At 30.8% G+C, this 17,942-nt stretch overlaps 4 protein-coding genes across 7 annotated transcripts; 2 read left to right on the top strand and 2 right to left on the bottom strand.

Moving 5' to 3' along the window:
• The first annotated feature begins 5,682 nt into the window (after positions 1–5,682).
• LOC110996092 (DDB1- and CUL4-associated factor 7) lies at positions 5,683–9,961 on the top strand. Its single transcript, XM_022263616.2, has 8 exons — positions 5,683–5,837; positions 6,008–6,102; positions 6,179–6,281; positions 6,446–6,581; positions 7,734–7,984; positions 8,115–8,240; positions 8,709–8,890; positions 9,373–9,961. The coding sequence occupies exons 2-8, from the start codon at positions 6,038–6,040 to the stop codon at positions 9,569–9,571; spliced, it is 1,062 nt and encodes a 353-aa protein (XP_022119308.1). The 5' UTR covers positions 5,683–5,837; positions 6,008–6,037; the 3' UTR covers positions 9,572–9,961.
• A 1,632-nt stretch (positions 9,962–11,593) lies between these two features.
• Positions 11,594–14,096, bottom strand: LOC110996079 (ATPase family protein 2 homolog). The gene is made up of 2 exons (XM_022263590.2): positions 13,601–14,096; positions 11,594–13,516 (listed from the first exon to the last, which is right to left on the bottom strand). The coding sequence occupies exons 1-2, from the start codon at positions 13,947–13,949 to the stop codon at positions 11,631–11,633; spliced, it is 2,235 nt and encodes a 744-aa protein (XP_022119282.2). The 5' UTR covers positions 13,950–14,096; the 3' UTR covers positions 11,594–11,630.
• Positions 14,097–14,413: 317 nt separating this feature from the next.
• On the top strand, positions 14,414–15,928 carry LOC110996088 (gamma-secretase subunit Aph-1). Its single transcript, XM_022263605.2, has 3 exons — positions 14,414–14,805; positions 14,884–15,057; positions 15,511–15,928. Exons 1-3 carry the CDS (start codon positions 14,584–14,586, stop codon positions 15,835–15,837), a joined length of 723 nt encoding a protein of 240 aa, XP_022119297.2. The 5' UTR covers positions 14,414–14,583; the 3' UTR covers positions 15,838–15,928.
• Positions 15,919–17,501, bottom strand: LOC110996089. Of its 4 annotated transcripts, none has more exons than XM_022263607.2 (4): positions 17,371–17,501; positions 16,886–17,141; positions 16,585–16,695; positions 15,919–16,411 (listed from the first exon to the last, which is right to left on the bottom strand). In XM_022263607.2, the coding sequence occupies exons 2-4, from the start codon at positions 16,960–16,962 to the stop codon at positions 16,216–16,218; spliced, it is 384 nt and encodes a 127-aa protein (XP_022119299.1). In that variant the 5' UTR covers positions 16,963–17,141; positions 17,371–17,501; the 3' UTR covers positions 15,919–16,215. The 4 variants fall into 4 exon arrangements, with proteins under 4 accessions (XP_022119299.1, XP_022119303.1, XP_022119298.1 ...); XM_022263611.2 differs by having other exon boundaries at positions 16,886–16,992; positions 17,371–17,461; XM_022263606.2 differs by lacking the exon at positions 17,371–17,501 and adding an exon at positions 17,208–17,359.
• Between the last annotated feature and the right edge of the window lie 441 nt (positions 17,502–17,942).

Genomic DNA, 17,942 nt, shown 5'->3' with positions numbered 1-17,942 from the left:
TTAGTTCGTTGGAGGGAAATGCACGACAAATAATGTCTATGAAACAGAAGGAAAAACTGCGAATAAAAGTCTCTACTCTATTCTCGTATCGTAATTATTCAACAAAGTAAAACAACTTAAATTCATGTGAGTAATCACATTTCATTTACGATCTCTGTCCTAATAGTTAAAAATGTTTGAAATTCTCTGACCGCACCATCAAGATAATTTTACATTTGAACATGAACGCCCACACTAGATCTAGTCGGCTGAGACAATGCCCATATATTTTCACTTATCTTACAAAACACACCGACGTAAATTCTTTACTCTGTAGGTGTACAGACAAAAAATAAAATATGCAGACTGTCGATTAAAAGAGTTCAATGTATATTAAGGGTCTATTTCACAATGCCCGGATAAGTTCTAAATAAGCTATTTATTACTTATTGGTAGGATAAATACTATTGTTGTGTTTCACGACTGTCAGATAGTGCTATTCGTCATGAAAAGTGAAGTTTCTTATTTGCAACTTCCTTCCGAATAATGTATGTGTTGCATAGCTATTTGGCTATTTCCATACATTGTGAAACAGACCCTAAATATTAAAGAATTAAGAATAAAAATTAGCCGTGATAGCCCTGTGGCTTCAGCGTACGACTCTCATCCCTGAGGTCGTAGGTTCGATCCCCGGATATGCACCAATGGACTTTCATTTTTTCACTCGATTGGTGAAGGAAAACATCGTGAGGAAACCGGGTTGCCTTAGACCCAAATCGACGCACGCCGTCGATTTGGGTCTAAGGCAATCCGGTCAGGCACAGGAGGCTGATTACCAAGGAACGACCATTGTGACACAAGTATTTTGTATATCAGGTTTTTAAGCTATTGCAAAGATTTTATCGCGGGCCTTGAGCTTGGGGACCGAATACAGCAATTCCGTAACGAAAAAAACCTAACACCCCCCACTCCAAAAGAAAAAAAATACTGCATAAATAAAAAATTTATAAACAATTATAATTGCATAGGTTGATAAAAAATGCTATGCAATAGCTTTATCGCGGCAGTCCAGTGCCACACGTTTCTTTATTATTTATTTTTATTTTATGGCAAAAGTTATAACTTTATACCAGATTTAAGTAAAAGTGTATTAGATTATATTATATTTGATTATTATAAAAACCTCATTAAGCAGAACCTGAAAAAAAACGTCTGTTATGTCATTTATTATGACGTTAACATCTTTCAACACATCAAGTTTATTTACTGTAGATACACTTTTATCTCTCAATATAACAAAATGCCATAGTTAAAACTAAAACTGAGGAAAACCATCCATACATTCACTTGAATAATGTGTAAATAATTATTACATAGGAACTGAATCCAGTTAAAGTATGAATGACAAAGCTAGCGGTCAGCCAAAAAATTTCGCCCGCACGGCCTACGCTAAAACACTGTCGAAGGTAAAAAGATACCAAAAAGGGTCTAGCAGCAGCAGTAAATCAGGCACCTGGAGTTACGAAATAGACATACCTAACATCGTAGCATCCATCGGAGCTCTGGTCGTAACTATAGTAATTTTTCGTTCCCTGTACTTGTTGTATACGAAGCCAGAAGGAACCTAATCAGGTAATTTATACCACGAAATATTAGGATATCTGTCGCCCTGGCAGTTTCAGTAATTTGAGAATCGTGCTATTAGTATTATGTTCAATATTTCTATATTATATGTAATGTACATTTGGCACGATTATAGTCTAAAATATATGAAACTTATCAAAGTAAAAGCAGAATATGTCCCTAAGTCTGTAACATCTATCTTGAATTTGGTATTTCCCTTAATAATAGTTCCCTGGTTCATATTATTACTTCTATTTTCAGAATGCCCGTAAAATAATAAACACAGATGTTTTTTAAAAAAGAAACTAAAATGGCACGATTGAAAAGAGCTATTTATATGAAAACACATAATGGCGCGAAAAATGTATACCTGGCGCAGTTGGCGAATCTTGTAGGGGGGACGTGTTTTCTTTTTGTCGTAATGATTATCCTAAGACTTATATATTTAAAATATGTAAAGACCCAACCAGATAGTGAATATTAAAGATAACATTAAAGCTTATCAAGAAACTCAGAAACCTTTACCAAAAAAAATTGTTGTTGTGCAACGACATATTACAATCAAAAACAATGTATTGGTTGATTACGATATGAAATTGGTATTGTCAGTTATCTGTGCTCCTAAAACATTTACTGTGCAATCAAATTTGGAATTGATCAGATTATTTAGTACTTGAGTAGAGCCAAGCGTTTTTGTAATTATTAGGTGTATTTGACCTATTTGATTATTTCTTTTAAATTTTTTGTATAATAATTGATTTACGTTTAGAAACTGAAGCATGAGGTTATCAATTTAAAAAAAAAGTGCTTGTTCAAGAATGGTTAACATGACTTTTTCAATGAAAATTTATTATTTAAACATTCGTTATTACATTGAAAATTCATAATAGAATTTAAAATATACACAAATCTCCAAAATGTTCACTTTAATGAAATAAGTATGTACTATAAAGTTTTTTCTCGAACTTTGAATGTCAGTGATGATATCAAGGTTTATGTCAACCAGTTTTACATCCTATGTCGTTCTTAATTACACATTAATTCATGTTATAATTATTTAACGGAAATAGAATGCCATCCACTTTTCAAGTTCAAATGTTAACTGAAGATATTTTTTATTTTTATCAACAGGATATAATTAGTTCACACAGTCACGTGGTGCGTTAATTGTCACTTTGACATTTTACTTTCTTAATTGGCAAACGTTTTAAATCTATCATATATAACTAATAATATTAAAAAAAACACAATCTAACAGTACTGTTTTATAAATTAAAATTATTATATTTAAAATAATTTACAAAACTAAAAATTACCCAAAATTATGTCAATTTTCTTCGTTGTATCATGAAGATCCTACGAAATAAATTTATTTGTAATTATAATGTAATAAATTTATATTAAAACACAATTGTAAAGTGTTTTTTTATTCAGTTATAAGATTTTTAACGAACAAATGATCTGTGACTTATGTAATATTATTATTTATTATTATTTTTCTTTAAGATAAAAAACTTTTTCCATATATCCTTCGTTGTGGCCTGTCTTCACTATTTATAATTGTGAAACATCAATCATAATGTTTTGCTTCATGTACATATTATTAATAAGTACGCTTGTCGAAAGCCGTTGATTTATAATAGAGCACTTTACAATACCTTGATTTGCCTTGACCTGACCAGTGACTACAATTCTGTATTATCGTGTATCGGATCATTTATTTCGTTAAATGCGTAGGTAGACAAATAAACACTATATGAAATCTTTCGTAAGCATGATTTAAATGCTTGACTAGTTTGTTATGATATTCTAAACAATTCTATGTAATTATGATTTCAGCTAATAAAATAAGAATAAGGACTAGGATCTATGCCATACATAAACTATACGGTGCAAGCCATAGCGCTTATAATTTAAATTATACGATATTTGAGTGTACTCCTATATTCGTATGGTGTTTAGTAAGGTAAAAATAACATGACAATTACAAATTTGACATCCCTCATTCTGTAGGTAAATCTTGATCGACTGAGTGGTCGGTTCCACGTCTAAGTGGAAAAAAATTATTTGATTACCTATCGATATTTACTATTATTGTAATGAGAATTCACTCATACAATCGCCTTAAAGATTTTATACCTTCCAACTTTGGGAAGCTCCTAAATTTACTTACTCCACTAGTCTAAGGACCCAAAGTGAGATTTTGCCTCCGGGACTAGAAAACGCCACATTCGACGAACTCGCGCTGCTGCTTGCCAAACGGCCATTCCTATTCTATCCTAAATTTGATTGACGATAAAATGCAATAAATTCACTCTTGTATAATTGTATAATTAGGAATAAACACGTAATTCATGTAACGATCGCGTAATTACCTGAAAATAGGATTGAATAATAAATAATATGTTTCAAGCGTAAACATTAATTAAATGTTATAGAGTTGTATTTAGCGTATGTAGTTTAATACGAATATGGACTATATAACATATATCTAAGTTGATAACTAGGAAAAGGGATTATTTACCGGGATATCAGAATATCATATTAAAAAAGTCAATGTAGTTTATGAGTCATAACTTAAAATCTAGAGCTATTAAATAGAACCTTGCTTAGCACTCATAGCATTTGCGTTAACATGGTTATAATTTGACTTGGAATTAATCTAATCTTGAAATTCGTTAAATTTAAATTGTTTAAAATTATCAGTAAGGTTATGCTTTCGGAATTCTTTTTCTTCTACCACCACCGACTCCTACATATTTTTTTATAATTTTATGGTCCAAATATTATATTACATTATTTATACTAACTATTTTATAAACCTAAGCGTTTCAGTTCATAAAGTTAATCACAGAGTTAGTGGTCCGTAAAATGCTCGATCAATATACCCAATGCATATAATGGTCAATTTATCGTAATTAGTGGAGGCGTAAAGGTTGTGGGTGAAGGTTCGACTCCCGTCACGATCATTGTTTCCTGGTAATTGTAAGGTCTTTGAATGATTATTTAACTTAGCAAAAATATATTATTGTTATTCAATTAAACAAAAACAGCATTACAGCATTAAATAGTTTGGGTATATGAAATACTTGCAGGTAAAAGTAATTAATAAAAATGCAAGACAACATTGCAACCGAAAATGAATTAATAATGAAACATTTGCAAATCGTGTTCCTATACATAAAAAGACATGAAGGATCTAAAGCTCTATTACTCAATGTAACTACATAGTTTTAATATTAATCAGTCAGCAAGAAAGTAGAAATAGCTTTATAATGGACTAAATAAAACGTGGTTTGCATTGTAAGGTCGAGATACTAAACTGTGAGTCATGACTATTACCGGATCTAATATTTTATTAAAACCAGTTGGTGGCATTATAATATTTGCAAGGATTGTTGGCATTAGAAGCCAAGATATATTAACAGTAGTTAGGCAAGATACCGAAGGTAAGGTAGGCAAATAACCGAATGACAGTAGAGCAGATCGCTTTTTGAGTAATGGGAATAAGGATTTGTGGTACAATACATAAAACTACATATTGTATGTGACTTCGTCTGGTTATTTATCTAATTTATTTGTAAACTTCACGTATCCCAAGAAAACTGCGGCAAAATTTAAATAATGAATGAATAGTTTAGTATAAACTACAGACTCAGCTACTCTTTATTGTTCCATATTATACGAGTGACAGGCGGTGACGGATTGAATATGGAGTGATTAATCATAGGACATAGGATTACCATTTAAATGTATATTGAGAAATTTGACAATGACCTCCTCACCCAATATCAGGTGAGCGTCCTGCCCGTTTGCCCTGCCGAGACTTAATTATTACAAACATAACAACAAAACCGAACCTTTGGGTTAGACAATATGTCTGTATCCTCGTAGAAGTTGTCAGATGCAGAATTTGTGAAATCTCATATTTTCTATTAACATACAAGTACATATTCAAGTGTGATTTAGTTCAGAAAGAATACGATCAATTCAAAAAGCAGTACTAAACGATGGCAGCAGGCAGTTGTCAATTGATGTGACAATTTATAAAAGCAAAACCTGAAGTCTCAAAAGTCAAACGATAAAATACAATATAGTCTGTAATGTGCATGTGCATTGTGCATATAAATATTTGTAATTCATAAGTTATTTATTGAAATTACACCTTATTCTTACTGAACCCGTATCAAATTGAAAAAATATTAACTTTGAAAGTACTTCCGACGATCCGTTTTGTAAGTAACTTCACATTCGTATCACGCCATTCCTGGAAGGAATATCGATTAATAACACGAACCTATTACCGCTATAATTATAATATTGAAATAATAATGTGAAATTTTTAAACAATTAATTTTAGTTCAGTTATATATTATATTGTATACATTTAAAACATTTTCTACAGCCAAAAGGTAATTATATTTGCTCAAGAACAATGTCGATGCCACATAGTAGTTCAAGTACAACAAGCTCAAGTACAAAGCGAAAGGAAATCTATAAGTGAGTGTTTTGTTTTATTTTACGAATAAGTTATCTTATACTATTCTCTATCTAATGTTTTACATGTATATTTCAGATATCAGGCACCATGGCCTCTTTACTCGATGAACTGGTCAGTTCGCCCAGATAAACGATTTAGATTGGCTCTCGGAAGTTTTGTTGAAGAGTACAATAATAAGGTAAATATAAAAGTTATAGCTGACAATTTTCGCATCTATTTATGGACTAAAAATTTAAATGTTTATGCCTGTTTTCCAGGCGTAAACATTAAATTTATTTATTTATTCTATTTTAATCTTAGATAACATTAAATGTTTAAATGATAACAAAATTAATTTGACAGGTACAAATAATATCGCTTGATGAAGAGACAAGTGAATTTAGTGCTAAAAGCACTTTTGATCACCCTTACCCAACTACCAAAATCATGTGGATACCAGATAGTAAGGGCGTATACCCTGACTTGCTTGCAACAAGTGGTAAGTTGAAACCTAGATAGACAAAAGGTAGAAAATATATCAATATTCCTCCATATAAAGTGTTTTGGTTATCTTCACTAATTTAAAATATAAAATTTTAATATGCAGTCGACTTTTGTTACTTCAAACCTGCAATAAATTCAAACTTCTTATATTTCAATGTTATCACGAGTTCCCTACAAAATCTCTATATTTTGAACTCATTTAATAAATTTTTATGTACAAGTATGTACTATTAAAAGGTTTTTATATATTATAAAGTCGTAAGGAAGTATAAAATAAAAAGGAATAATGTCTAAAAATTACCCAAAAACCAATTTAAATTTAATTGTATTTAAGTTGCTATTTCTTATCCTTGACCTATAGAAACTATAACTAGACTTAAGGTCTTTTGTAATGTCTATAGTTTGGATATTTATTAAAGACATAGGACAAGGAAATGTAGCACACATTTCCTTGACATTTCTCTTAATTTTTTGTAACAGCAAAAGTTATATCCAATGTATTTAGTCTAGATGTCACTTCCACAATAAATAATAATTATTTGGTAGGAAATAAATAGAGATGACTTGCATACTGAATGATAGATTGTATGCATAGTTAATACTAGTATCAATAGTCATTTTGTGGTTATATTGACAGAATGCTAATGCACCTATAAGTGTGATACGGAATGTGTCAGCTTTAACTTTAACTGTTAACATAAGAAGCAATCATAGTATAATAAAAGTCAAATTCATCAAATCCAGAAACTCGGAAGACTTAGTGTTTGTGGAAAGAGTTAGGCTGCCTTTACTAGCCAAGACATATTGTACAACAGACCAAATGTGTGTCTAAACGTAAAAATTGAGTATCCAACTTCATTTAAGGATTGATCTATCAGGTTTTTGAGATTTTTTTAAATGAAATTTGTTGCGATTCGATAGATTATTTAAAGAAAACACTATTTCAACAAATTGAACAATATAATACATACCATACCAATTTAAAATTATGTAAAATAAATGTTTCGCGTGCTTTACAACTTTTTAAAGTTATGTAAAATAATTATAAGTTTATAATAATACATAGCTCCAATCCGTTGAAGTGTTTTCTTTGTATGTGTAAAAGTTATGTTAATAAAAGACTATACTAGATTTTATATTATTTCAGGTGATTACCTTAGAATCTGGCGTGCTGGTGAACCTTACACACTATTTGAATGTGTCCTAAACAACAACAAGAATTCAGACTTTTGTGCTCCCCTTACTTCTTTTGACTGGAATGAAGTAGACCCTAACCTGATTGGAACGAGTAGTATTGACACAACTTGTACTATTTGGGGCCTGGAGACTGGTCAAGTCCTGGGAAGGGTCAACGAGGTGTCAGGACATGTGAAGACACAGCTTATTGCTCATGATAAGGTACTAAATAAATATATTGTTGTATTAAGTCTGCCCTTATTATGCTTTTGTATGTGGTGATTACATTATAAAATGTTTAAGATGAATTATTCACCACATATTCTTTTTTATATGAAGTTGTATATTTCAGGAAGTATATGACATAGCATTTAGTCGTGCTGGTGGTGGCCGAGATATGTTTGCGTCCGTAGGAGCTGATGGCTCTGTGAGAATGTTTGACCTGCGGCATTTAGAGCACTCAACTATTATATACGAGGTAATCATTTTTCCCAAAGTGGTTTCTTTCTTTATCTTAACTTGTAAATGACTTAAAAGGAGTTTGTTGCTTGGAACACTTTATGGTGTTGTTGCTTATAACTGGAGCATTTTTAAAGTGGTTTGAAAGTTCAATTATTGTAACTTAGCTTCTGTTTTGCTTTGCTGTTATTTTTTTCAAATATTGAAAACTTTGCCAGATTGACAACCATATCTTATAAGATGACACATGTGTTTTGTGTATTTTAAATATTTTTAGACTGTATTATACAAATTAAAACGTCATACATATTTACTAAGTCGAACAAACTAATATAAAAATCTTAATTTTTTAATTTGTTAAGCATTCATGTGTCATACAAGTATATTGTAAAAGTCGGTTTATTCTCAGTTAACAAACTTCTCATTTAACTAAAAAATTTCACTTCCCATTTAGGGCCTGGTGTAATGATATTATTTTGATTTTCAGGATCCCCAACACACCCCACTGCTACGATTGGCATGGAACAAACAAGACCCTAACTACTTAGCAACTATTGCTATGGACGCATGTGAGGTCATTATTTTGGATGTACGGGTCCCTTGTACCCCCGTTGCCAGATTGAACAACCATAGAGCCTGTGTCAATGGAATTGCTTGGGCACCCCACAGGTAATTGTTATAATTATTTAAATACTTTTACATTGCACAAATATTATATTGGGCTTATTAGTTTTACATACTATGTTATATTTTTAAATTGATTAATTGTGTTCATAGTATATCTTTTTACATGGTATCCAAAGTTTAACTCTTACATTATTAATATTAGCAAGTAGAATTTTTTTAAATATTTTATTATAAAGAAGATTAACTATTATAGGTTTTGTTATTTTGCTGGCAATATACCAAATATTTTTTTATATGTTATACAAATTTGAATTAATAATTATGGACGTCACCTATTTATTTACATACAAACTACTTCTTGTCATAAGGAAACATTTCTGTGGTCTTATAATATATTATTTTACACTTTTCTGTACACTTAGTTACATGGGAAATAGTTATTTATACACATAATAAACAAACTACAATTAAAAAATAATTGTCTTTGCTTGGTATTAAATATGTCAAATTTATTCTTCTTTCAGCTCCTGTCACATCTGCACAGCCGGTGATGACCACCAAGCATTGATCTGGGATATTCAGCAAATGCCAAGAGCTATAGAGGACCCCATTTTGGCCTACACCGCTGCTGAAGGGGAAGTAAATCAAATACAATGGGGCGCAACACAACCTGACTGGATAGCAATATGCTACAACCGACATACTGAAATACTCAGGGTATAAGGTGGTCAAAAAAATTCAACCCATGCATTAATTAATTTAATTTGTTAAGATTGAAATCACATATTTAACTGTCGACTTTATGATTGGAAGTTAGTCATGTGTGGAAACATACCAGGTGTGAATGGGTTTATGGATGGATTTCATAGAAAATAATTAAAAATAGCTTGATTTTATAAGTATTAATTTATATTGGTTTTTGGAACTGGTCTTATTATGGTAAAATTTTCAATCAGCATCAAAGCCAAGGTTATATTGATTTTGTCCATTTAACAGATAATGTCTGAAGACTCAGTATTTCTGACTTAACTAATATTAAAAAAGAGTTTGTGTACTTATGTACACGTGTTAGAAGTTATATTTCTTTGGCGAATGAAAAAAAATAACTAAAATGCAGTAGTGATTAACGATAAATATTAAATTAATCGAAAAGATTTTATTTCAATAAATAAAAAATTAGGAAATACTATCACCGTCTTATATGAAATTGGATTAAAAACACCAAAATAATATTCACACTGTTTAATTGTACTGTTACGAAATTATCAATATAAAAATACTATATACAACTTGAATATAGTTATCGATTTCCACGCCACCTAGACCTAACTTTACGTTGTCGAATTCAGGTGTCGGTGTGCGCGCTCCTTGTAAAAATTCACTCTCATTATTTTCCGCCATCGCGCCAAAACAAGTATTATTTCAAAAATATTTCAGTAAAAAGATATTTCTGATTGATGTAACTGCTAAAAAGATTTTCAATAAAACAATTCAATATTGAAAATAATATAAGACCTAAATCATCAGAGCCTAAAATACTAATTTTTTTTTATAAATGCAAGGAAATGCTTCATTGATTACCCAGTATGAAGTATATAAAATGTAATATGTTTAGGTCTACATTTTGTTAAGATTAGAATTAACCAACTTATTAAGTTGTGTGGTGTGTTGTGTATCAATTATGGGCATAACAAATATTAATGATATTTCTGTTTCTATATTGCAAGGGGGTATGAAGTTTGACACACAAGACGCACATTTTATGTAAATAAAAGTAGAATGTTTATCCAATAATAACAATTCCACATAATTGAAGAAAAGTAATGTTTAAGACTGATTTTGGTGTGTTATAAATTTTGGAAATAACAATGTATCAGTAAAATTGTAGTACTAAATCTCAGCTTATAAATATTTAATCATGTTGCAATTAGATTTTTTGGTATGATATTGTTGTATACTTAAGGGATGATCGATATTAGAAAAACATTGATGTCATAATGTGCGATATTATCGAAAATCGATTTTTGTATTGATAATTAATTGACGAAGATAAAAAATATACTGAGGGGTTCAAAGCTTATTAAGAGGAGAATAATAATTTTGATAAAGAAGAACATTTTAATCTATTTCTTTGTTGATAAAGAGTAGTGAGGAAGTGTGAGAGAATGAACGAGACTACAAAGAACGAAAGAAGGGCGTTCCCTTCGACTCATGCGCAGTGAATGAATACGCGTCCAAAATTTTAATAAACCTGTTTTGTGGATGCGTTCACAGAAGACAAAATTTGTTTCGTTAGTTACATTGGCCGTGAGCTAATATCCGTTAACATTGATGTTATGATGATTTGCTTTTAACATAGATGATTATCGAACATCCATGATAATCAAGCATCCCTAGTCTACATTCAGGTCGAAGATTATTATATTTGATCTTCAACAAATTTGTAGTTTGTTTTTAAAACAAAATTATTTTTTGGCCAATTCTGCATAACTTATCTAATGGAAAATAATTCTGTATTATAAGCAACAGAATTTTTCACTGTTTATAAGTAATTGAACAGTATTCTTATGTAGACCTGGTCTATTTGGTTATCCAATCTTTGTTAAAATTCTTGATGACTAGGTTTGACATAATAATAAATTTTTGTTTAGTAAATTATAGGTATAAGATAGATTAAGTTATTTATATTAATTACCAGAGGGAGACATTTCTTACTGATTACTATTATGCAATAAAAAGTACCAAAATAGTTAGTCATTTATTTTCATTGATTACCATTGCTTTAATTCATTTGTTGACCCAAAGAGAATTCTTCATAAATTTTAAGCAGGGACTGGGGTGTCCGTGGCCTAAAGTCTTTTAGTACATTTTGAAAATGTTCCATTCTCACAGCGGGACAATCCAAATTGTTCTCTAATGCCTGTAGTGCTGCTTCTTGACATAGAGCATGTAATTCTGCACCTGAGAATCCCTCGGTTTTGGTGGCCACATAATGAGAATTAACATCATCACTGATGCTCATCTTAGACAATTTTATTTCAACTATTTGCAATCTAGTTTCAAAGTCTGGTAATGGTACATAAATAAGTCTGTCTAATCTACCTGGCCGCAACAAGGCCCTATCCATCCTGTCTGGTCGATTTGTGGCTGCAAGTATGGTGACTGACTTGAGGGGCACCACACCATCTAGTTCTGTTAAAAGCTGTGCCAACACTCGCTCATGTACACTGGCTTCTCCTGCTCCTCTTTCACCTCCAATTGCATCCATCTCATCAAAAAATATAATTGATGGTGCCACCTGTCGCGCTTTGGTAAATAAATCTCTGACAGCTCTTTCTGATTCACCAACAAATTTTGAGAACAGCTCTGGTCCTTTGATTGAAAGAAAATTGAGTCCACTTTCTGTGGCTAATGCTTTGGCAATCATAGTTTTCGAACAACCAGGAGGACCATAAAGTAGTACTCCAGCAGGGGCCTTAACACCAAGTCTGTGAAAACTTTCTGAATGTTTAAGAGGCCACTCTACTGCCTGACGCAGTTTAAGCTTTAATTGATCAAGCCCACCTATATCTGTCCAGCGGACATTGGGGATTTCTATCAATAGTTCTCTCATTGCACTCGGCCGAACAATTGTCAATGCACTAATGATATCTTCCATTTCAATTATCTTGCTTCCTCGCTTAATACATTTTAATGAAGCCTGAGTACACAGGTTCACTAAATCCGCTGCCACATACCCATGAGCCATGTCAGCTATTGAATCAATTTCATCTGAAGGCACTTTAGTAGGAAGTCCTTTAAGAAGGACATACAATATATCTTTTCTTCGTAACCTGTCAGGTACTGGAACCTCTATTTCTTTATCTAATCTTCCAAATCTTCGAAGCATGGGATCTATTGCATCTGGTTTTCGTGTTGTTGCTAATATAAACACTCTATTGTTTTCTTCATGTAAGCTGTCCAATAGAGAAACAAATGCTGATGTCACTCTTCTTTCTTGCTCTGTACTGCCTGATGATCGCCTAGGACATATTGTCTCTATTTCATCAACAATTACAATGCAAGGTTCACTGTTTATAGCCTTTGCAAAAAGATTTTTCATAGAAGCTTCAGTTTCACCAAAATATTTACTGAAAATTGTGGGTCCATTGATTTCAATATGGTTACATTTTAAATTATCTATTAAATATCTGCAAATTGCAGTTTTACCAATACCTGAATGTCCATAAAGCAGAAGTCCTCTTGTTGGTTGAAAATGAGCAGCTATTCCTTCTATATTAAATGATATTTGAATTAATGTTTTTATGTCATCAATAATATCATCATATCCTCCAACCATCTGTGGTTTCTTACATTTATCTACAGTATTCTTATCTATTTTCCAAATAGTATTTTCAGATAAACTAAACCAAACATGTGCATCAGATAAGGTTTCTGCTTTTATATTTACAAATTCTATTTCTATTTTTTTACCAAAATAGTAGTAAACTAGTATACTGCCAATGCACACAAAATAATTTTTGAAATGTTCTTGCAATAGATCAATAATATGACTATCAATTTTCTGATTGTTTATTTTAATATTAACAGTAATTGCTGATGGAAGCTCTTGTTCTAATACAGATACAATAACACTTTTATTATCACTGCACCAACTTGCGGACAGATCTAGGAGTAAAAGAAAAAAGTATTTAGAAATAAACAGTAAACAGAAAAGTACTAAGAGGGGAGTAAGTGTCAAATTGTACAAACCTGCTGCTTGTATGATTACAGCTGCCGGTGAAGATGTTTTAGAAGGCCACATTCGTCTGAGTATTGCTGGAGAACCCTTCTTTTTTATCTCTAAAGGGCATCCAATAACTGCCCCAATTAATGTTCCTGCAGAGGGATGTATTAAAACAGCATTGCTAGGGGCATTCTCAGGTAGAGAACCACATCTCTCAAGCCACGAATACAATTTACTACCTTCTACATATGGACATTTCACTTGGTCTTTGCCACAATTCAATTCTATGTGAATATTTTTATCATTTGTTGGTATAGTGCAGTTACATTTCTCACATTCCACCCATAATGTTTTCTTTCCCTGCTTCGGTGGCATTTTGGTATAAAATATTTTCAAAACTTAAAAATACTATTAACATATTATCTTATTTATTTCAAGCTAAAAAGCTTTTAATGTATAACGTCGATTAAATCATTGCAATTTCATGTATTTATCAGTTATCACTACAACTTGTATAACCTTATAATTATTTAAGCAAGCAATAGTAGATTAAAAATTTTATAACTTAAATCTAAAGTGTCAGATGTCAATAGTCAGCAAATAAATTGTAATTCAAATTTTACAATTATAATATTGCATATTTCATTACAAATGCGGAAACAGTATCAATGCAAAGAGTTCCGACGAATGGCTACAAGAAAAATAAATTAATAGAATGAAAACATAACTCGTCTATTTTTGACGACATGGTATTAAAAAACGATGCATCTGAGTTGTAGCTTAAAAAATATGCCAAGGCGCTTTTTACTTTGTCAATTGTCATTTGTTAATTGTTAGTCATCAATCAAAATTTAAAATACTCAAATATTAAAAACATGCAATATATCAATGTTGACCAATAATCAATACCAAAAGTTATATATTATAAGTAGTTTCTAAAGTAAAACTTAGTTACAAATTACAATTCATTAAAGTATTAGAAACGTCCAGTATTTGGTGATCAAGTAAGATGACACTCGCAGAGTTTTTTAGTTGTACTTTACTTGCTTTCGGTCCCCCGTTTTCAATGTTCGCAATGACTATAGCTAAAGATCCAGTAAGAATTATAATCATGATCGCAGCAGCATTTTTCTGGCTTCTATCGTTTTTAGTATCCTCTTTGGTATGGTTCATTGTTGTCCCACTTCGAAGCTATTTAGCTTTTGGTATGGTGTTCGCAGTGGCATTTCAGGTATATTTCAAAGCTCCTTTGATTAATAAGTAAAGAAGGTAATATTTGATTTACATTTGTATTATATTTTTATTTTAGGAAATTTTCAGATACTTTATATACTTGCTACTTAGAAAAACTGAGGCAGGTCTTAAAGAAATATCGGAGAATAATGAAATTAGTAGTCACAAATTAGAGATGGCCTATGTTTCTGGTCTAGGATTTGGTATTATGAGTGGCGCATTTGCCTTGGTTAATGTTCTAGCAGATTCTGTAAGTGTATATCAACTAATATTTAATATTTATTTTAATATATCAAGGAAAATCACTTTTACTGGATAACATTTGTTTATTTGCAATTATTTATTTGTGTTTTAAAAACAAATTAAATGAAGGCCAGCAGCAAATCCCAAACAAAAAATTATTTTAAATAATTACTGCTACAATAATTTTAAGACTTAACTAAATATGAAAATTGATTCAACCCAGTATGAGGTGCACAATAAATACTCTATATTATAGATTTATCAAAAGTTATCTCATGTATATAAAATGTGTTGCATAAGTGGGGTACAGGTATTGCTTATGTGGGGCAAAGGGAGTGCAAGGGATATGTAACAAACCATTCAATTGTTTTGCATGTTGTACAGCTGCAGATTGAGCACAAGTTGGACATTTAATTTAGTTATTATTATATGTATGATTTATTACTTTAAATATTTTCAGGTCGGACCAGGTACTCTAGGTCTTCAAAATGGAACTGAGTTCTTCTTTGTCTCGAGCGCTGCTATGACTCTTTGTATGATTTTACTTAATACATTTTGGAGTGTTATTTTCTTCAATGGAATGGATGAAAAGAACTACAAGAAGATATGTTGGGTTGTTGGTTCACACTTTTTAGTATCTGGCATAAGTTTAATGAACTCAAAAGGGCTATATTTATTTACCATTTTACCCTCCTATATTATTTTAGTAATCACAGCAATTACCGCATTTAAGTGTGCTGGAGGAAACATTGCTTCTTTATTAAACTCTTGCTTTTCCAAGGCCTAAGAAATAAGCAACCCCTAATTATAATTGTATTTACATGATAACCACTGTAAGTCTCCAAGACTTGATTAATAAAAAATAATATAGATCTCTCTTTAGATTTTATTTATTTAGTACATAAGACATAATAATTATGCTGATGTTTGTGTACTATACACTATGTTATAGTAATTCAATTAAATAAATAACAAAAATCTTAAGAATTGAAATTTGTTTTTACTTATACATATCAAAATTGGAACATATGTACAAGTTTAGTCCTATAATTTTCTCTAGTTTATTTATTAAGGAAAACTTACTAATCCTGGCAGGCGGCAAATAAAGTCAAAATCTAAGACAAGGCAGGTGCTATGTAAATATTTTAAGCGAGTCTACAAAATATTAGTTATCATCAATTTCTTCATTGAGTTGCATTAATAAAGAGTCGATTGTCCAAATAGTGTCCGGTGAATCTGAATCGTGAGGAATATATGTTTTGAGAACATCTAATGCTGCATCAATACCTTCAACTGAAGATGTAATCCCACCACTGACCTCAGCTAAAGTATTAGCTGTTTCAGTATCCTTTCTCTCAGTCCTGGAATGTTAATCATGATTACAAAATTGTAACTTAAAGGATTTCCATTATGACCATATTTCAATGTGTTTTAGTATGTCTTTACAACATTAGATTATACAATTTTTGAAGATAATTAGATCTTAAAAAAGTGAAACCATGAATATAGCAGTAACTATAACCATATAACTTACATAGGAGGCTTTGATATTTCCTTTTCTAGGATATCTTGAAAATCATCTATATCAGGTAATGTAGGTATATCATCCAATGATTCTAGTGATTTTTTTGGAATTATAAGTTCTCTGAAAGTAAATTTCAATAGTTTGCTTACCTAAGTATTGTATTCATGATTGCAAATGGGAAATAAAATTTACCATATTCTTACTATAAAATCTAAAAATGGTTATCTTTCTGATCAAACATCAAAAATATATATTTTTATTGTATTGTTTAAAGAATGCCAATGTAGCCAGGTACCTACAAAGAACCTACTTTGTTTGTAATGGAGCACCTTCTGTCCAAACACCAACCTTACGAGGCTCTGGCATTTTTGAATTCTGATCATTCATGTAACTTGTTATGTGCTGCTCCTATTATTTCTTTTAACAAAAATGAGACTGGTTATAATTAAGTTTGTATTTTATACTTTTGCAAACAGTTGTACATTTATGAATAAATTACTTTAAAAACAACAATGTACTGATTAGGATATACTGTAAATAATCCTATTTGCTCTAGAATCTTGATGCTGAAAATACAAATTAATTTAAAATAACATGTTTGTTTTTCACATATAAAGTAGTAATCCATTTACCATGAACGTGCCATAAAATAAAAAGATGTGGTATTGAGTATTAATACTTAAATTATAAGCGTATAAGTCTAAAATTATATTGGACTGACACTTGATTCTGATATATATAGCTGTCGTTTAATTTAACTTCGAAGTTCGGTATAGTATACACTATACCTATTACCTTTCAAAATTTGATGTCTTTGTTTATTTTTTTTCACGTGTAGTTTAAAGTTTTACTTGAATCTGGCATAAAGTTAAAACTATTGCCATAAAAAATTACTTTAAAACGATATAAAATTACTAGAAAACATTCTAATATTCAATAGGTTTATAAAATATTTTTATTTTTACCAAAAAATCAATATATTTATAGATTGTTGATTTACTTATATATAATTTAATTTGTGTTTGGATTCAGTGCCTATTTTCTAATGAAATCATTTACAAATAGACTATAGAGCTGACGTTAGGCTAGTGAACAAAACTAAAACCATTAGGGTTTCACATGAATTAACTTTAATGTAAACTTTAAGGTAGGTTGGTTGGCCATATTGTAAAAATTAATGTTCTTTTATCTATGTTCACGTACATTAATAAAAACTAAGTGAACAATCCTGCGAGCAACTAAGAGATGTCTTAAATTTCGACTAGATGTCGCTATTTTGGAAAAACTATTTAGAAAACGGGTAAAATATTTTTTTTGAGATTTATATTTAATCGTTTACAAATTACAGCTCATTGAAAATTTCTTCA

This window comes from Pieris rapae, chromosome 10, assembly GCF_905147795.1.
Source record: "Pieris rapae chromosome 10, ilPieRapa1.1, whole genome shotgun sequence".
NCBI lineage: Eukaryota > Metazoa > Arthropoda > Insecta > Lepidoptera > Pieridae > Pieris > Pieris rapae.
Note: the sequence above shows the minus strand (reverse complement) of the source record. Positions and strands in the feature narration are given on the sequence as shown.